Source organism: Python bivittatus, unplaced genomic scaffold (genome assembly GCF_059951505.1).
Source record: "Python bivittatus isolate LINGU-HERP-01145 unplaced genomic scaffold, Pbiv_v1 ctg000850_np1212, whole genome shotgun sequence".
NCBI lineage: Eukaryota > Metazoa > Chordata > Lepidosauria > Squamata > Pythonidae > Python > Python bivittatus.
In genome coordinates this window covers 2,956,296-2,976,415 of record NW_028277112.1, presented here as the reverse complement: position 1 = coordinate 2,976,415, position 20,120 = coordinate 2,956,296, and the positions used below count along the sequence as shown (strand labels likewise).

The window sequence follows — 20,120 nt, the reverse complement described above, 5'->3', positions numbered from 1 at the left end:
GCCAGCCTCACTATTAGGCCAACGGTGCAAAGGTCCCAGGTTGCAGGTGCCAGCAAAGACAAGCTTTCCCTCTCCTTTAATTCCCAGCTCTTCTTTAGATTAGGTCTCCTAAACTAGGGTGTTGCTTCAGGTATCATAAAGAGCACTATCCCAATAGAAAAATACATTTCAACCTTTTATCCAGCTGACTTCTAAACATGGGATGAAAAGAAGATGCCATATTTGCCTCAGTCAAATGTCTTAGGCCAGTCCTGTGTTCCTATAAGCAAGTAAAAAGGAACAATATAGTGACTTTAATGAACAGCTCCAAAAAGATTGGTGGTACATTCTATGCTAAATGCTAGAAAAAATGGAAAAAACAGGGAAGTGGAAGAAATGTGTTTGATTTGCATTTAACGTGAACTTCCTTAATTCACCATGCCCAAAGTTATACAGTATTTCAGTTGGGAAGCAGAGACTGAGGATCAAGTCCCCCCTTGACTATGGAGTAAAGAATGTGCCAAAATGTATGTGAAATGTCATGCAGACTTTAAAAAAAGATGGAAAATGGGTCAGAATGAATGTAAGATTACAAAAACAGAATGAAATGATACTTGACAGAACCATACATCCGTATACTAACTGATTACAATTTTTTTCAGTCCCACATACTCCAAAATTACAGCCTCAGGATCCAAACTCAGCCACCAGCACATCGATTGCTGTGTATTGGACTGTGAATGAAGATGATCTCATTGATTTCTTCCAGGTTTATTGTATGGAGGAATACCCAGGAAGCAAACAGCAAAGTGGTGTGTGAGTGTTTCTGAATGGGGATGGAGGGGGGAGGGAGAATTTACAGAAGCAAAATAATAATGTAATAAAACCATCTTGAATACTCTTACACATAGTGAACAGAAATCATGTTATTTTACATCAAGGACTCACCCTTTTGGTAATTTCAGGCTGGGAGGAGTTAAGATTGTTGCTTAGCAGGATTTCGACTGCTACTAGATTCAGGGAGGGGTTGTTTTGTCATATAGCCTGCTATAGATAAGTTCAGTTAGTCTCTGTTACTATCAGTAAGTATTTGTTCATAGTAATTACATGTTCCTGCTATCATGTGTACAGACTACAAATGGAATACAACAAAAATAAATAATTTTAGCAAATATATGGTGGTTCAGACAGTGATCATGTCAGAGCCATGGGACTATTTGGTTCCCCTCCCTACTAGTCGTGATGGCTGGTGGGCTGTCAATTCTCGCCCTGATCTCAATCCAGTGGAGAATTTAAATCAATCCAAATATAGGTGAGTGTAAATTATTTTCTTTGTGTTGTTTCCAATAGAAGGAGAACATTAAGAAAACCAGCAGGTGGATGGAGAGACATAATTGTAATATGACCCATGTTCATTTCTTCCCTTTCCAACTGCTATGTAGAGTTGTTGTTTTTTTGCCAATCTGCTATTGTTTGGGTCAGATGTCTCTCTTGCTGTTTTATGAAGCAAAAGGGCATTTTCCGTGACTTCTTGTGTGTGTATATGTTGCTTTTACATGTTCTAGGCTTCAATGAAGAATATCGTGTCATCGTGAAAGAGAGTAACTGCATTTTGGAGGATTTGGAACCTGGTCACTGCTACAGTGTGTGGGTCATGGCTATAAATTATGCAGGATGTAGTTTTCCCAGTGACAAATCCATATTTAGAACTGGTAAGCTGTTTGGTCTTCTAGAGATTTTTTCCCCCTCAATATTTGTATAAAAGAAGTACAGAGGACATATAATAAAAATGACTAAAACCAGAGGCTTTCAGGAGGCTGTGTTCTGTATTTACATTTGCACAGGTGTGATCTTTTATATAGATCAGTCTTCCTTAGTTTTAAGTTTTACTCACATGAGACTGTCTCATCTGCTAGGGTTTGTAACATGAAAGTCTCCTCTTCTTACCTCCTTACATTAAACTGGTATAGAACTGGGAACATAGGCATCCTTAAAGGTGGTAATTAGAACTAGTGAAAGTGTTAAGACACTACAGATAACAGGTTATGCATTTTAATTGGTAACTGTTAACTCTGTTATTATTTTAATTAACTACTGTGTAAAAAAATTACTCTTTTTATATCCTTAAGAATGAAAAAAATAAAATAGAAAACCAAAAAGAATTTTAAAAATTACATTCATCTGAGGAAGTGGGCTGTTCAAAAATATTTTGTACACTTTACACTCTATATTCATTTGCTAATATTTTTATTTAGGATGGGATTTTTTTGAAAAGACAAATATATAGTATCTTGAACTTAGGTAACAACAAAAACCAACCTTTCTTATGGTCATAGAGCAGACTCAATAAAATTACCGACAGAGGGAAATATTTTATCCTCTTAATGTATACCTAAATAAGTATCAATATATCCAAATTAGTCATCCTATACACAATTTCAGAATTCTCTTTGAAGGACATACTTTGAAGAGTTAAGAAGACAAACCACTTATGTTAATTGAGATATACTTTCTTTCCAACCATTCACTCAAAATTCTCCCCAATTGTTAACTTCCGGAGGAAGAAATGGTGGGCTGAAGACAGCTCCATGAAAAGTGGAGCAGACAACCATGGCGGAATGAAGAGTCGGCAAGAAGACCAGCTCTTTGAAACCTCTCTGGACAAAGACAGAACTTGACACCCTGTCAAGTGCTCCAGACAGCTGCTCCTCAAGATAGTGGTCTCTGGTGGGTTTAGAGCTCTGTGAGACGAGGGAATAGTCATCTTGCTCAAACCACAGTTGGTGCCTTTGAAAGAACATGAAGGTTGCATATTTCCGTTTCTAATCACTTTCGGAAATTGTTTGTTAACTGCTTTTCAGCTATTAAAACCTTTGGATTGGCAAGTTTGACAGCTCCCAGTGAGTTTCCTTCAATCCTTAACAAAAGAAAGTTTTAAGTACAAGTTTAAGAACTTAAAAAATATATATTTTTGAATAAACAGCAAAAGAGGTATTAAAACTTTGATTTTTAGAAAATTACAAATGGACTAAGGGTCCAGATAAATTTGAAATAAGATTTTGCAATTAATTATAAAGAATCCTTCCCATGGGAAAATGCTTTTGTTCTGAATTAAAAAAAACCCCATAATAAGATAAGATTTTAAAAATTGGGCACCAGAGGGAACTAAACTTTACAATTAAAGGAGAAGAACATGTACAATTACAGAATGAAGCAAAATATTCTAACACTGGACATATGGAAGGATATTTTTGAAAAATGGACTCAGAAATTAATTTTGATAGTGTCAACTGAGACATCTGCCTGTATGGAGAGACTATGTCTAAAAGGTGTTATGGGAGAGGAACAAGTTATACCTGATAAGATTGAGACTGAGTTGAAAGTGGACAGGCTACAAGAATGACATGGGAAAAAATGGTACATTGGACATACAAAAGAAACCGACTGATGTTTTAATGATTAAAAGGGATATACAAAAAATAAACCAAGAGAGTGACCTGGATAATTTTCCTATATTGGATTTACAAAAGAGGCTTGTTAAAATTTTGAAGAATCTCATTAGAAGGGACAAAGAAAAAATGAAAAGAAATAAAGTTTTAAGACATTATTTGGATAGACTAAAGGTTAAGATTGTTAAAAGTAAAAGGAAGGAATGTAAATTTGGTTTATTTGATCAAGGTTAAAATAGATATGTTATTTTTGGTAACCCTTAATGGACTTTTGCTTGTCAGAAACCAGCAGTGAAGGTCACAAATGGTGATCAGTGACTGCAGAATGCTGTCATAGTACAAGGACTGGCTGTAAGCACCACTTGTTCAGTGCCATTGTAAGTTTGACTAGTTGCTGAACAAATGATCATTAAGCGAGGACCACCTGTAATGAGAAGAAAAAGCAAACAATGAAGTGTAGATGGCAAAGTTTTAATAGGTTGGGAGAAAAATGTCTGGATTTCATTTGGAGGGACTGTTACCATGAGGAAAAAAAAATGGAGGAAAACTATATTTTAAAATAATTATTTAAAACAAAGTACTGGTTGTCCTGATACATCATATCCAGACTTCGGGTGTGTACAAACTGTAGCAGTTGTAATTTTTCTTGTGATTCATGAAATATGCCCCTGTATTCACAGCTCCCCCGACTCCTGAAATAAAATCAGAGGACTGCACTGTCTGCTGGGATACTGCCACCATCCGATGGAGCACCAGCAACCTAGAAGCAACCGACTTTTTCACACTTGAGTTCTGCAGACAGTATTCCCCTGAAGGAGAAGGACTCAGGTTGGCCTCTTGTGCACAGATCAAATGCAGTGAGATCTAAAGAGTTTTCCCCAGATTGTGATTATGTCAAAGCAAGAGCATTTTCTTTTCTTGATTTTCCTACAGAAAATAAGAAATCCATTTTTGCAGAGTTGTTAACATTCTGCCAGATGCTAATCTTAGTGATTATACTCCAGAAATTAGAAATACTTTTATTTTGGGTTATTAATGAACCAGACTAGTCAGAAGCTAACCCTTTCCCTCTTCCTCCTTATTTGGATGCCATTCAAGGTATTTGGAGAGGAATGAAAAGGACAGGGGCCCAAATTGATGGGATTAAGGCTCCTGTGTTGTTTTCTCATGTACTTAAAAAAAAAAATCAGTGTTTCTCTTGTAAACCAAGTTCCTTCAAAGGCTGGGAGTCTCTAATGGTATCTTGTTTCCTGAGGACTGTGCTTCTGTTATGTGAGATACAATAAGTTGATGCTTTTCCTAGCTCTCCAACTTACTCCATAGCTTTGCAAGTTCTTAGCTTTGTTCTCATCCTCCAAGAATTAATTTGCCACGCCATTAAAATGGTAAAATACCAAGTAATCTTATGTTCCCCACCCCCCTCCCACTCATTCTGAAAAAGCAAAGCAAGATTCAGCTCAGGATGTTAATGACCACAAAGACAGATTGTCCCCAGTTCTTGTTCTTCTTTTTTTAACTCTGCTCCAGAAAGGACCTAGTTGTGGTTGGCAACTTTTATGTAGAAAAGGGTGAAGAAGAAGTGGATTATATGTAGGTACCAATAAACCACAGAGTTATATTCTTTCTGGTTTTTTTTTCCACTCTTATGCCTGCTGCATTATTTCAGAAATCCTTGTAGCCAATCACTTCATAAAAGCTAAAGGAAGGATCCTGAAAAACTGCCAGAATTTGTCATGCTTTGATAATACAATGGAGCAATTCTCTGCCAGCAGTACTGAAAGTGTGTAGCTCTATTTTAAAGAACTTTCTAGGCAGATAATCTGTAACACTTCAAATGTTTTTAAAGATTGATTTTCTCATTTCTCCTCCAGGATAAGAATAGCAGGATTTAACAGTCTGTGATAGTTTAAAATACATTAAATACTTGCGATCAGAAGAACTAAGTCAACCATTTATTCTTTTTGCCACAAGCAATTTCTTATGTTATATTATTTAAACTATCCTTCTCCAGCCTGGTGCCTTCACAGTGGGTTGGAATATAGCTCACAGATTGGTCAGTCAACATGGTCAACAACCATGATAACTGGAAATTTAGTAACAGTAGCCCACATGTAGAGGGCATGAGATCAAAGAAAGTTGATCTGATCTCACAGTTATTATAGGGTTCTTAGCCTGTGACCCTGCAGATTTTGAAATAGTTCCCATAATTCCTGACAACTGACCAAGCTGTACCCTCTTTTGCCCTCTTTCTTACTATGATATGATATCTATTCCGCAAAGTAAGAGTTGATCTGCTTTTCAAAAATCTGGTTCTGTCCATTGTTGATTGATTTGATTGATTATGTACCATCAAGACAGTGTTGAGTCTTAGCAAACACATAGATAGATTTTTATTACAACGATCTGTCCCTAACCTGGTCCTTCTAACAGTGCACCCATTGCCACTGTATCTGAGTCCATCCACCTTGCTGCTGGTCATTCTCTTCTTCTCTTTCCTTCCACCTTTCCCAACATTCTCTAGAAAGCTAGGTCTTTGCCTAATGTGTCCAAAGTAGGATAATTTGAGCCTGGTCATTTGTGCCTTGAGTAAGAACTCTGGGCTGATTTGTTTAATGATCCATTTGTTTGTTTTCCTGGGTGTCCATGATATTCTCAGGAATTTTTTCCAACACCGAAGTTCAAAAGCATAAATAATTTTCCTATCCTGCTTCTTCAAAGACCAACTGCTGCTTCCATTCAACATCACAGGGAAACCCTTTGCCTGCACAAATCTGATCTTTATACGTTTGTAACCTTTGTAGATGGTGTCCATTCCATTACGAGGGAGAAAAGGAAAAGGTCCATTCTAAGATATTTTGCTGCTTGAGACAACGCATAAAAAATTGCACCTAGCCTCCCCTACAATTGATATGTGTAATACTCAAAACCTAGTTGTGTTATTTTGTCTATAAAACATTTTATCCTCCTTGCAATAGAATAAATGGCTAACAATATATTGCTTTCTCATTACACCCCAAATGTGCTGCCTAAGGCAGTGGCTTCATCCTATCTGATGGTCAGCCCTGTCTTAAGGGTGTAATTGGGTTGAAAACTTAACCTGCTCCTTCTGGTTATATCAACTATTAAGAATTAAGTCTGTCTCCTTGTGCATAACCCCAACCTAGATTAATTTTCTTGGCCAATAAAAACATATCATTCTATATTTTGTCACTGGCAATAAGATTCTGAGCCCAATTCAGTGCTGGTTTTAATAATTAATTCACCCTAATTCCTACTAATTAGCCCTAATTCACACTAATTACCTGAAGAAGAACCTCCTTCTCCTGGTGCCCCAGCAATGAGATGAGGTTGGTAGCTACAAAAAAAAGCTATTTTCATTATCTATCTATCTATCTATCTATCTATCTATCTATCTATCTATCTATCTATCTATCTATCTATCTATCTACCTACCTACCTACCTACCTACCTACCTACCTACCTACCTCTCATCACATTTATATAGCTGCCCATCTCATACAAAGCAACGCTGGGTGGCATACAACAATCAAAATCTGTGTATGCCAGTGCCATCTTTGCTCCCTCCCTAATCCCATTTGGACCTTGGATTTTAAACAGACCAGTAATCCCTTTTTTTTTAGTCCCTTGCCTGCTACAGTCAGCAGGTACTATATGTAAACTAATCTGGTGTGAAGTTACCCAGGTTTCACCCCTTCATGTTTCTGTGAAGGGATGGTCTTTTAGAGTGATGTCAAGCAAGCTCCACCTCTTATGTGCTTCTGTGAGGGATGGTACGATGCTACGCAGACCCTTAGGGTGCGTACCTGTGTGTGCTCCTTCAAATCATTTTGACCCTTGAATCCAGATTAGGCACTGACTGATATTTTTCCCGTCTGTCTTTAAAATAAAACAAAACAAGACAAACAAAAACTCCATGGTTAAGAGTCTGTGAAGTGGTTTGCTATATTGAAATGTGTCCTTCAGTTATCCCTATGTGTGAGAGAGAGCTGCATTCAGTTGCTTGCCTCCATTCACAGGAAGCCCAAGCCCAGGTTTGTTTTCTGTGCTTGCTCCATATGTTGGCACTTCCTCAGAGATCTGGAAGAGCAGATTTGTTATGTGAAAGTATTGTGGATGTGTGGATGGTGTGTAGGAGGCTACTGATACCAAAGTGCCAAGCCCTGTGCATGTTACTGCTGTAATCTTGATTAAGGCTGTGCTGAGTATTCAAGTGATTTCTGTCAGAAGGGAATTCAGAAATTGTATCCTGGAATATTTTAAGTATCTCCTAATAAACCCCAGAAATTTCTTTTGGCTCTGATAAAATCCTAGTCAGAAGAGAATGCAGTTCTAACACACTTGGAAGGTACCAAGTTGGCAAAGCGTAGGTTTAAACTGACTTCTGCTAAAGGTGTAGAGCACAGACACAGCACCTCTACTGTGATCCTTCTTCTCACCCACCATGTGTCCTGTATGTTCTCACCTCTCTTCTTTCACATGGTGGATAATGCAGGTACTCCTCCTTCAGCGTAAAAAAAAAAAAAATGGCTAAAATCTCACTGGTTTGTCAAATGTAATTCCTAGTTCTCATGCAACATTAAAATCTCATCTGATTCTCATCCACAATCCTCATGTAAGAATGTCAGAATCCTCAAGAGGTGATCTTGCAAGATTTCAGCCATTTTTTAAAGTTGAGGGTCTACAGAGGTATTGCAAATAGTCTGGTGGCTCCCCCCAGCGGTAATGTTCTCCTTCTTGAACATTTTTCTGTTCTACCAAGCCAAGTTAAAAAATCATGTATTTATTTACAGTATTGATTTTATGATAAGAGTAGTCAAGCCTGTTATAAAGAGCTTTAGCTCAGTTCAAATCATAAAAGAATCTGAGTCTTTGAAATCCACTCTGGCTAAAAACCATTCTTTTTGAAGTTAGTTTATAAAATTAACATTTAAAAAAATAGAGAGAGAAGATAATAAGCAACATAGTTTGAGTAAATGCATTCTAGTTGCATAGCGACCAATCCTTCATAAGGCATGTAAGAGAAGTAAGGGGATTTGGGGACTATTTACAAACAATAAGTAATGCTTCAAAAAAAAATTTAAAAATTTAAAAAGCTAGGAAGGAAAAAGCAGATGAAGCCCTCCAGATTCTTCAGTTTCTACTGCTTTCTGGTGGAATACTGGGGGAAAAAACTAGAGCTTTCAAAATGGGGGTCAGACAGTGGTTTTTAACAGAACTAAAACGGGTGGACGTAAGGTTGTATTAGCCATGCTGTGGGCACTCATTTATTTCCAGTGACTGCTGCTTCTACACCAATAGGAAGCAGCAATACAGAAATTTATGCAATGTGTTATCTAAAGTAAATGTCTGTACACACTTTGAAAAGCAATCCCTATTTGATATGGTGTATTATTTTTAGTTATTAGGCTTGGGAAAAAATAACAAAAGAACAAATATCGGTTTCCATACATGTCTGATCTTACTAAACTATTGTTATAAACTGAAAAATAGTACTGTAACTCCAGAACAAGATATAGACTATACGTTTTAAAAAACTAAAAATAGATTTCTTGTAAATACATATGGGGGGGGAATGAAAATGGACTAACTTGCATGAGAAGATTCTTTTTTAATGCAGCATAATAGTTCCTTTGACTATCCCATGCACAAGATCAAGCTCTGATCTTGATAAATTCCGTACACTTCAGATATAGCCTGGAAGAGTATGTGCCTCTTGGACAAGGTTATTTATATTCTATTAGTTTCAGAATCTTGTGGCATGAGAAAGAAGCATTAAAGATTCTATTTTGGAATCTGATTTGGAGATTGTATCATCTGAAATGGGATCTGGAAACTATTTCTGTTGTAGCTAATAATTCATCTCATGCTTGTGCTGCATTCTTACATTAACGTTAGCTCCCTTATCTTATGTTGGTAAAAGAATAAAGCAAGTTACATCTGAGCTTTAGCTTCAAAGGATGTAGCCTTGGCATCTTGCCAAACCCCACTCATTCGTGCCACTACTAGTCAGTTGATCAGCATTATCAGCTGATTAATGAAATACAGATACTAGTGAAATACGACAATAGTGATCTTGCCTGAAAGTAAACTCCTTCTGGAATCGTTCTGGATTGCATCATGGATCTCCCACAAATTCCATCTAATATAGACTTCTCAGGCATCGCATATAAAAATTCAGCCCCAATTATTGCAGACTTTCTTTGTTCCAGTAATATGGCTGGGCAAAATGCTGCGTAGGGGTGTGTGTGAAAGAGAGATGCTGTGGAACTGTTAAATAATTGGGAATCATCTATTGGAAATCATTTGGAGGGCAAGTATTTGATCCCAGTTTTGATCTTCCTGTTTATTGTAATGAAGATACTCACCAATTCACTCCTCTTTAAGTTTTTGGTATGCTCAACCAATATTGTAATTATCAACATCATCTTTATAACCCCCCCCCCCCAAATTTCTGCCTCCTTCCTTGTCTTTTCCATAGGAGAAGGGATCCAGCTTCTGTCATTTGTTGTTCTGTTTTGAAGGGGACGGGGAGGATTTTGAAGGGAAAAAACCAGACTCTTTTTATATAAGATTCAGCATATGTTGACCATATATATTACTGCTTTTTCAGATCTCTAGCTGGAATTCGACAGCCTGAAATAAAGGTTCACCTAGAATCAAACATAAACTATTTCTTCTATGTGAGAGCAGTTAATGCCTTTGGAACAAGTGAACAGAGTGAAGCTGCTCTGATTTCAACAAAAGGTAGATAAACCAGGGAAAACTTTAAAGAAATAGTGAAAATGTGCAAACATTAGTATGATTTCTTGCATATAGTGTATTTTACAGGATTTGGTTTCCAGAAAAAGCTCAGTATATTCAGATCCATTGGAGGCCCAAAAGCCATATGATTAAAGCTGATTAAAATGAACTGTAATTCAATTATTTCTGGGAAGACATCTGATGGAATAATGAAGCCATTTGCTCTAAAATCAGGCTTGTGGAACTTTGGAATGATTATATCAGATTTGTCTTTTTTTTTTCCCTGTCTTTCTTGCTAAGTGTACATAGAGATACAAACATGTAGGATTGGCTCATGGCACATGGTACTTTCCACTTGATGGAATGTTTGATGCATAGATTGTCAGGAAGTTTGCATTTAGTAAGGATGTGGAGAAATACAAAGAAATAATAAAAAAGGCTGCTTCATATGTTATATTTACTAGCAAACTGATTCCTCAAAATGTAATGTTAGAATGCTTCAAACATTAGAAGTATGCCACCCTGGGAGTGGGTAGATTGTGCACACGGATGCAAAAGATAAAACAAAGTGCTACATTTATATCAACATACAATAAAGCATTATGACTAGAAATCTTTGGAGAACAACTGAAGGGGAAAAAGGTACACAAGGCAGCATTGGTTTTAATGGTTTAACCTTGACTGTTTGACTTAATTGCAATGTGCACAATAGCTAAATGAGAAGTAGGAGGTTAATGATGGGTCATTTCATTGTTTTAGGAGCATAAATAGTATTTGAGGGCTGTGAATCTGAAGAAGGGGGATTAATTGTTTTCCTGGATGCTGTTATTCCCGACATTTATCAGAAGCAAATTAAACATACACATATATATTCTATATGAGCTGGGGGTGAATACTATCTTGCTTTCTTTCCAGATACTTTACGTTTCAGATGTAAATTGGTTAATGGTCATTGATTCAATTGGCTGTCCTTTCAGAGACTGTGAGAATGTTTCACGGTGATGCAAGAAAAAAATATATATTGATAGATGTGAACTCATGAGCTTTTACCTAACATTCCCAAATTGATCTTCGTTTTCTTTTATTATCCACAAACTATGGCCCAGTCTGGTTTTCCTCTAGTTATTCCTGTAGCATTAGGATTCCTTAAATGCAGACCATTTGTATCCAGAGATAGGTGTGTAAAAGAAATCCTCACAAATTTCTGTGCAGAAATTTGCGAGGATTTCTTTTGTGAGGCCTACCAATCTTTAAAAAAATGCAGGGCAGCCTCTAGTGGAAGGCCCTGCTGTTCATCTTTCTCTAGTCCAAAATCAGTATGTAATGAATAAGTGCGTCTGAAGAGGAGTGTCTGTTTCTGATGTATATGAAAAAACAAGCCTATAATGAGGATGTTTATGTTTAGAAAGGAAGCACATAAGGGAAAAAAGATAACATCTCCTTTGAGTTGAACTGAACTCCTGGTGACTTCATGGAAGTGCCGAAGGAGTTTGCCATTGACTTTCTTTTGGGGTGCTTTTTCAACTTCCCAGGCTTAGTATTTACATTTTAAAAAAGAGCTTACTTTCTGTAAGTTTACATGTAAAAAGCCTCAACTGGGAAACTTATATAAAAATAATATTACATTGGAATGGTATTGTACAAATTCACATTTTTTAAAAAAAATTGGGGAAAATTGTGCACATAACCTCTGCATATTAGGGTAAGGTGCAAATGAAAAAAAGATGAACTTTTCTTGTGAATCATTTGTTTATACTGCCTTCCTCATGCACATATGAGGAAAATATGAACCTTTTTCCTTGTTCTTCAGTGCTGAAGGAGTATGCTCTGCCTTTGAGCGTAGTGTTCTAGGAGTGGATCTGATAGTTAGCAGAATGAATCCAAGTTTCTAAGTTCAGATCAAACCCTCAGTCTGGGAAAATGGGATGACTTTTCCATTGACTCGGATGAAAACAGCAGCAACATTGTGCTGGTGAATTAGACTTGGCTTTTAAACCCCTTATTTCTGAATGCTTAATGGAAAAAGAAGTGGGGAGGTCTACCAATCTTACAAAATATTGTTTCAGTGATCGTGATTGCTATAGCTTTTAAGTTTTTACGATACACTGCGAACAGTCATTTCACTTGTCCATGAAATGGTGTTTATTTTTTGCTTTTGAATTACAATAGGAACAAGATTTCAGATAATGAGAGAAATTGTTCACCCTGTACTGCAAGTATCACCCAATGGAACCATGATAAGCCTTCTGGATGATACTAACCTTGCTGGGTAAGTGCCACTGATTCATGCTCTTTCTATTGCATGTTATTTTCAACAGGATGTGTGGATTAGAGACCGTAGAAAAGAACACAGACTTCCTCAATAGAAGGAAAACTCTTTCTCTCTCTCTTTCTCTCTTTTGTTGCACTTCAGGTTATTTAAAAAAGAGTACACATTGTCATCTTTTAAAAGCCTTACTGAACAGTTGGGTGGTCCTTTTCTTTGCTAAATTGTCTGAATTTAAGGAAACTTTCATTTGGATGCATGTAAATCCATCAAAATATCCAAATGATTTCTGGGTGTTCTTTTTTTTCTTTTGAGACGGGTGTCTTCACTGCCTTTGGCGCATCAGCCTGGGCCCCTCCCCAGCCAGCCAGCAGCACTGACTGTCCCTTAAGACCTCGGTTTTACACAAGTTGTTTTTGTCCTTTAAATAGCACCTGTGGTTGCTTGTGGTCTTGAGCAAGATCATGTTTATGACACACTGCAGAACCATCTAAGCCTTTCTCTGTGTATCACAGCTAGTAAACAAGATAGAGGAAGAATGCAGGGCAAGCCTTCTGGGATTCCTTCCGATCCCTTTACCAAGTGGAGGATGTTTCTATTTTGTCCGTGTAATGAAATAACATGTTGCATCTGTGGGTGCACTTTTGCTATCCCCCCATGATGCATTCATGCATGTGTATATCACTTGGGAAGCACATGAAAGGCTACACACACTCTACTCTGGGTTGTGTGATGAGGAGAGACGGGGGGGCTTTCATTCTAATAGCAGTATTCCAAATCCATGCCCAATTGCCTCTCCCAGAGAGATGAACTGGAGGAATCTGAGGGGGATTTTTAAACCCAACCTTTCTTCTGCCAGCGTCTCTGCCACCCCACCCCCACCCCCAGTTGTGGTCCAGTTCTGTTTGTTCTTGGAGAGTTGTCCTGTTGACAGAGTCCTGAGCCCCTTGGTATAGCTTCTTTCCCACTTTCTGTTGACTTGGGAAAAAAAAAACCATGTTGGAGGAGACCTCTGGAATTCTTTTCTACCCGTTACCAGCAGTGGCCATAGGAAGTGCCTGTATTTTTCTTCTGTGTAATGAAGTAACATATTGCGTCTGTGTAAACTTTCTCTCCAGAGATGACTCAGGGTGTGTGATTATGTGTTGCCTCTGTGTGTTAGTGTCAGGGAGGGTCTGATCTGGGTGCATACAGATATATTGTGTATGTGTGAGAGAGGGGCTAGAATGGAGATATACATGTTGCCTCTGTGTGTGTGTGTGTGTGTGTGTGTGTAATTAAGTTGGGTGCATAGGTGTGTCTGTATGTTTCTACTCTCCACTCATATGTATCTATTTCTATCTGTGAGCATGTGTGTGCCCTGAGAGGCCAGGGTGGACGGTTCCCCTCTGAGCCACATGACCAGGAGGGAGGGAGTTTTAGGGATGGAACAAACCACATTCTAAGCTACTGCCCACCTGCAGTTGGGGAATTTTATCTGGATTTTTTTCTTTGGATTGGGCCACAGAACTCAGAGAACGTATTGAACTCAGTCTTTTTATTTTATTTTTATTTATTAAATTTCTCCCCCGCCCATCTCCCCCCAATGGGGGAACTCTGGGCGACTCACACAGAACATTAAAACCATAAATATATATAAATACATAAAACATCAATTTAAAAACATTTCTAAAAAAGGGAAAGGAGAGTCCAAGAAGATGAAAAATCTGGGGCTGAAGACAGCAGGCCACTATGGGGCTAGCCATCCCCAGGCTTGAGGTATTCCCTCCCCACCCCAGGCCAAGTGGCAGAACCAGGTCTTCAAAGCCCTACGGAGGAATCACACCTCCAGGGGCAGAATGTCCCAAAGAGCGGGGGCTACCGCAGAGAAGGCCCTTTTGCTGACTTCTTTACTCCACGCACCAGATTTGGTCTTGTTCCATTATGTTTTCATAATGTTGTCCTGCTGACAGACATCACAGTCCTTTTACATTATTTATTTCTATCCTTTCATTGGTTTGGAAAGAAGAAAAGGGTTCTCTCTCACCCTAGACACTGCTAAGGTTATGGTGAAAATCTAGGACACTGGAGACCTCTTTGATGTTTGAGCCAGCATGGTGTTTCTGAATGGCAATGCCATTTCTCTTTGTCATTTGTTCGTGCAGAATCTCACCAGTATTGGGTGAGCTCTTGCCTGCCCAAGGATGGCATTACTGGGAAATCACTGTTAGCAGTTGTGGAGCTTACAAGGTTGGGATCTGCTCTTCCATGCTCCCAGAAAGTAGTGACTTGGGACAGAAGAATGGTTCGTGGTGCTTACATTGCTCCAGCAAAACAAGGTAATAAAAAACAGTTCTTTCTAGAAGCATCTCTTAATGACTTTTAATACTTTTCTTTGGTAATGGGCACAAATGGCCTTTTGAAATTAATGCCCAAGTTTGGGGCAGAAAATTGGATTTATCCAAATTTCCCCCAGTCAGAGGCATCTGTGTGTGTGTGTGTGTGTGTGTGTGTGTGAGAGAGAGAGAGAGAGAGAGAGAGAGAGAGAGAGAGTTTCAAAAAAGTCAAGATGGCAGACATGACTGAGTGTAAAAAGTGGCAGGGCTTCAGTGCTGTTGTCACAGCTCCCATCTTGTCTTCTTTGACCTCCTCTCATGGATGCCTTGCTCCCAGTGAATGAGAAAGTGCTCCACAGAAAGAATGAAAGTTTATTAAGAGAGAGAATTGACACTAAAATAACAAGTTAGTATTAATAGTCATTGAATATTGGTGCAAAATGAGAATAAAAATAATATCTGCCAGAAGCAGTGAAGATGACTTATTTAGAAAATTGACTGAATAACTGATTACGTGCCATCAAGTCAGTGTTGATGCCATCAAGTCAGTGTTGATTCTTAACAACCACATAGAGAGATTTTCTCCATGAAAATCTGTCCCTAACTGGTCCTTTAAGTTTTCCAATGGTGCATCTTATTGACACTGTAACTGAATCCATCCACCTTGCTGCTGGTCATCCTCTTCTTCTCTTTCCTTCCACCTTTCCCAGCACTGGGGCCTTCTCCAGAGAGCTAGGTTTTAGCATAATATATCCAAAGTAGAATACTTTGAGTCTGGTCATTTATACCTCTAGTAAGAACTCTGGGTTGTTTTGTTCGATGATTCATTTGTTGGTTTTCTTGAGTGTCCATGGCATTCTTAGGAGTTTTTTCCAACACCATATTTGAAAAGCATCAATATTCTTCCTATCCTTCAAAGTCCAACTTCCACACTTAAAAATTTAAGGAGTCAGGAAAAGATTGAAGGAAAACAAAAACAAAAACAAATTCGAATGCCAGCCTTATTTCCCAATCTAGTGTTCTGCAGAAGTGTTGGAGCTGCAATACCCAGAATTCCCAACCAGCCAATAGTTTGCATACTGGGAATTGTGGTTCCAACTCATCTGAAAGGTTGGGAAAGGTTGATGCAGTAATTTTCTAAGCTTCTTTAAATGAGCTTTCCTGAAATCCAGTATGCATGGCAGCTATTCTGTAAGTTGATTTGATCACTGCCTCCCAAAGTTTCCACTGCTTTTACCTCCTCAACCAGCTGTTCTCCACTGGCTTTGATCAGTGGTAAGAGAGCTAAATGTCACCCTTCTGGAAGATGAAATAGTAATACCCCAAGGATTGTGCAGTTTTGGCTGAGTTGTTTTTCCAAGAGATATCTAAGTTTCCCATTATTAATATGTCTCTGTACCCTGAAAGTCCAGGAAGGCATTATCCAGATTTTTTACCTGATTTGGTGGAAGTACTATAGTACTGTATCTTTGTTCTTTCCCCTTCCTTGTATTCTTACCCAAACGCTCTTGGGTAGAGTCTTGTTCCCAAATGCCTAGATCTCAGTACATGTATGCACTTCTTTCACATACCCTTCAATCTTTGCATTCCACTGATAGGTTTCAGAGAATCATAGAACCAAAGTGTTTGAAGGGAGTATAGAGGTCTTCTACTTCAACACCCTGCCTAGGGTGGGAATCTCAAACCATCCTGGACCAACAGCAGGCCAACCTTTTTTTAAAAAAAAAACCCTCCAGTGACAGAGCACTCACAACTCCAGGAGGCAGGCTGTCCCATTGCATAATAGCTCTCATGGCCAGAAAATGATTCCTTCTTTTGAGTCTGGATCTCCCTCTGAAAAGCTTCCACCCGTTAGTTCTTGTTTTACCCCCCAGGTACAGCCGAGAATAAATCTACACCTGTGACAGTATTGGAAGATTGCTATCATGCTTCCCCTTAGCCTTCTCTCCTTTAGGCTACACATATTCACTTCTTATGACCAAGTTTCATAGGATTTAGCCTCCAAGTGCTTTGCCATCTTTGTTGCTCTTCTCTGCACAATTTCCAGTTCTCAGCATCCTTCTTGTATTGTGGTGACCAAAACTGAACATAGTATACCAGGTACGGTCTGACCAGCACAGCACAGCACAGCACAGCACAGCACAGCACAGCACAGCACAGCACAGCACGGAATATCATGTCTCATAATCTTAACATTATACCACTGTTGATGCAGCCCAAGTTTCATCCCCTTGGTTTCAGTTATTCCTGATAAATCATATTCCCCTTCCTGCATTAAGACTTTCTGTTTTTGCTTGTTTCCATACTTTTACTGGCAGTTTTGCAGCATCCCTGCAAAGTAGCCATTGCTGTTTCATTTATAACTGAAGCTGAATAATACCTAGACAAATCTGAATGCAAGCTTCCATCTCTCTATATGAAAGAATGGGTTGAACAAAATTTCACTATAAGATTCTCCTCCTGATTTTCTGGTTGTATAATTTTCATTAACTGAAATAGGAACAGAGCTTTGAACCCCTGCAATTTGTTGTTGTAATGAATCCTCCAACCATGAGATCCATCTGTCCTATCCTGGGGCAATTTGCTGTATAGTTAATACATTGCTCCCACAGCTGCTTCGCTCGAGGTCATCCTGATGATATAACTGGTATTGGGAGTGAAAGAGAGACCAGTTTTCTTGGAGTGAATCCAGAACTCTGCAATGCTGGATGATCGTTAGCTGGGAATAGTGCTCTAGTGATATACTCTGTCTCCTTTTTCTGGCAGATAAGGTCACATTGTGGCAGTTTTCAGCCTTCTCTTTTCCATAATCTGATCAGTACTTTTAGTGTAATATTCACAATCTTCTATTGAAGAGGGTGGTTAGTATCTGTAATACTGCATTTCGAAATGACTACTTGATGAAATGAAGGGCAGCATATATATTTATACTTAGTAATAATCTGAGCAGCCCTGTAAGAATGGCCACCATGATTAATCCTATGGAGATAATTATTTCTGTCTAGAAATGCATATGTGAAGGAGTATGAGGATGGGTAGTCAGAACTCTGGTTCCTTAGGTCCCATTGTCAGATTCCATACAGAAGAAATGCTGGAATCCATACAGTCCATTTGTCACCATAGACTGTAGGTTAATTTCCCCAGCCTAGAACTGGCCCTAGCATAAGCCAAAACAAGCCAATGGGCTTAGGGAGCAAATGTTACAACACATCAGCGGACGTGCCTTGGCTGTTTTCCTGAGCTTTGTGCTTCTGTTTGGAGGATAGAGTCCAAACAGACATAGCTTGTTCTTATCCACCTACTGCTCTTGGATAAGTCAACAATCAGTTCTGTATCTAGAAGGAAGAGAGGTATATCATCTTGCCTATAGGCAACAAATTGTGTAGGGGTGTCCCTATCTTGACCTAGTGTCCTTTTAATATGTTGGACTGCAACTCTCCAAATTCCCAGTTAGAATAGAAATTTCCAGGCAGGATGCTGGTTGAGAATGCAGATAATTGCAGTCCAATGCATTTGGAGTGCATTAGGCAGATATATTATATACAATATTCAAAAAAGTATACAACAACTCCAGAAAATAGGTATTGCTTTTCTTGCCCAAAATAAATCAAGGCAAATGCTTGTCTCTTTAAATGATCCTATGTATATACAGTATGCTAATTAAGTTATGATCTTACCCTGTGCTTTTCTCATTAAAAAAGCCTGTTGGAATGCATTGACAAGGGTTGGGATTCCACATCCTTATTCTAAAGGTCTGAGATCTCTTTCTAAATAAGTGTGGGAGTTCTGCGCAGCACTTTTCAGATCTCAGAAACTTTTTTGCCAATCCATGGAACAGGCTTCAAGTTGGTCTTTTCAGTCAATTTGGCATTAGATGAGATCTAATGATGAGATAGTGGTGAGCTAAACAAATTCTGTGATGGACCCTTGCAATGGATTCGCATTGATTTTATATTTTTTGCTCTTTGCAGTTCTGTATATAAAGTACTCCACAATGGCCAGATGACTGAAATTATTGTGACTGAACAGCCTGCCCGGATTGGCATCCTGCTAGACTACAATACTGGAACACTCCTATTTCTCAACGCAGAAAGGGGGCAGGTGCTATCTGCTATCAAGTACAAATTCACTGAAGCGGCTTATCCTGCTTTTGTCCTGGAACAATTGGGGTTTCTCAACCTGCATACAGGCATGGAACTACCAGAATTTGTAAAGCAAAGCTGAACGTTCTCTTCTAAATCACCTATGAGACAAAAAACAAAAAGAAAAAGAATTTGGTAAAAAGGCTTGGGATGGACTTTTTATTCAATAGCCATGATTCAGAGAAATGCTCAGAGAGTTCAGTGGCCTCTGTAAGCCCTTCTATTCCCTTCTATTCAGAAACACACACAAATGCGCACTCACACAGAAACATAGCAACAGATCAAAAAAAGTCAGTTATATGGTGAGGAAGTTTTAAAAGCAGATCAAAGAAGCTCCCCTTAGGAAAAAAACTGAGAGGCTCACAGAGCACATGTCATCCATCCACTGGCCTCCAAGGCATTTGGATGGTGCCCAAATACTTTCCCCCAGCTATTTCTATTCACTGGAATCATGTGCTCAAAGCTCACATAGAAATCCTAAATAGAATCTCACCACTTACTATTTTTCATGTACTTTGTTGTACGTTATCAAATCACTTTCTGCAGGAAAATGTTTATATTACTATATTAATATTAATGGTACATTAAAATAATTTGATTAAATATTGATTAATATTAATTAGTGTCCAAAGACATGATATGCTCATTTAACACCTATTGGCTGAAGGGCACCAGAAACTTCTTTTGCATTAGTCCCTTGGTTTCAAGCCCAACACAACTGGTAAGACCAAGCAAGCAACAACCACACAGATTTCAGGAAGGTATCTTTAATGTCAGTTAGGAGTAAATACAGAATCTTGGAAATGCAAATAAGAACTTCCCACCTTCATTTACAGAGCATTAATTAAAGTCAAGTTTCTCTGAGAAATTTGAAATGCACCTTCTCAGATTTTTTTCCACTTGTGCTAAGTTTGCTATTTATGTGATTAGCTATCAACTGACTCATCGGCTGTCTCTTGATTGTTTATGTCTTGGACAGATCATCACAGAGAAATCTATCTATGTGGTCGCTAAGAGTCAACAATGAGTTGATGGCACGTAATCCTCATCCTCATCTCATCCATTCCTTTCCCAGCCTCCCCACAGTCTCTCACACTTGAAAATGAGTAGCATTCTTGACAAGAACGCAAGTGCAGGGTTGGCTCTACCTTGGAGCAGAGTGACGCAGCTGAGGGATAGGCAGCAGTAGCAACTCCTCAGCCACTCC

General features: G+C 38.6%; 1 protein-coding gene across 5 annotated transcripts in view; it reads left to right on the top strand.

Annotated features, from left to right (window-relative positions):
* Nucleotides 1-18,995, top strand: part of CMYA5 (cardiomyopathy associated 5) — a 59,160-nt gene extending 40,165 nt beyond the window's left edge. For 2 of the 5 annotated variants that reach the window (XR_015793675.1, XR_015793678.1), the window contains 2 exons: nucleotides 642-791; nucleotides 1,545-1,681. Coding sequence is in view for 1 of the 5 variants with exons in the window: in XM_088129807.1 (XP_087985933.1) it covers nucleotides 642-791; nucleotides 1,545-1,691; nucleotides 4,109-4,256; nucleotides 10,060-10,193; nucleotides 12,360-12,459; nucleotides 14,601-14,774; nucleotides 18,743-18,995 (1,106 nt within the window). In the remaining 4 variants the exon portion in view is untranslated. Of the gene's footprint in view, nucleotides 1-641; nucleotides 796-1,544; nucleotides 1,692-4,108; nucleotides 4,257-10,059; nucleotides 10,194-12,359; nucleotides 12,460-14,600; nucleotides 14,775-18,742 lie in introns of those variants that run through there. The other 3 variants (XM_088129807.1, XR_015793676.1, XR_015793677.1) reach the window with 3 other exon arrangements.
* Nucleotides 18,996-20,120: the final 1,125 nt, after the last annotated feature.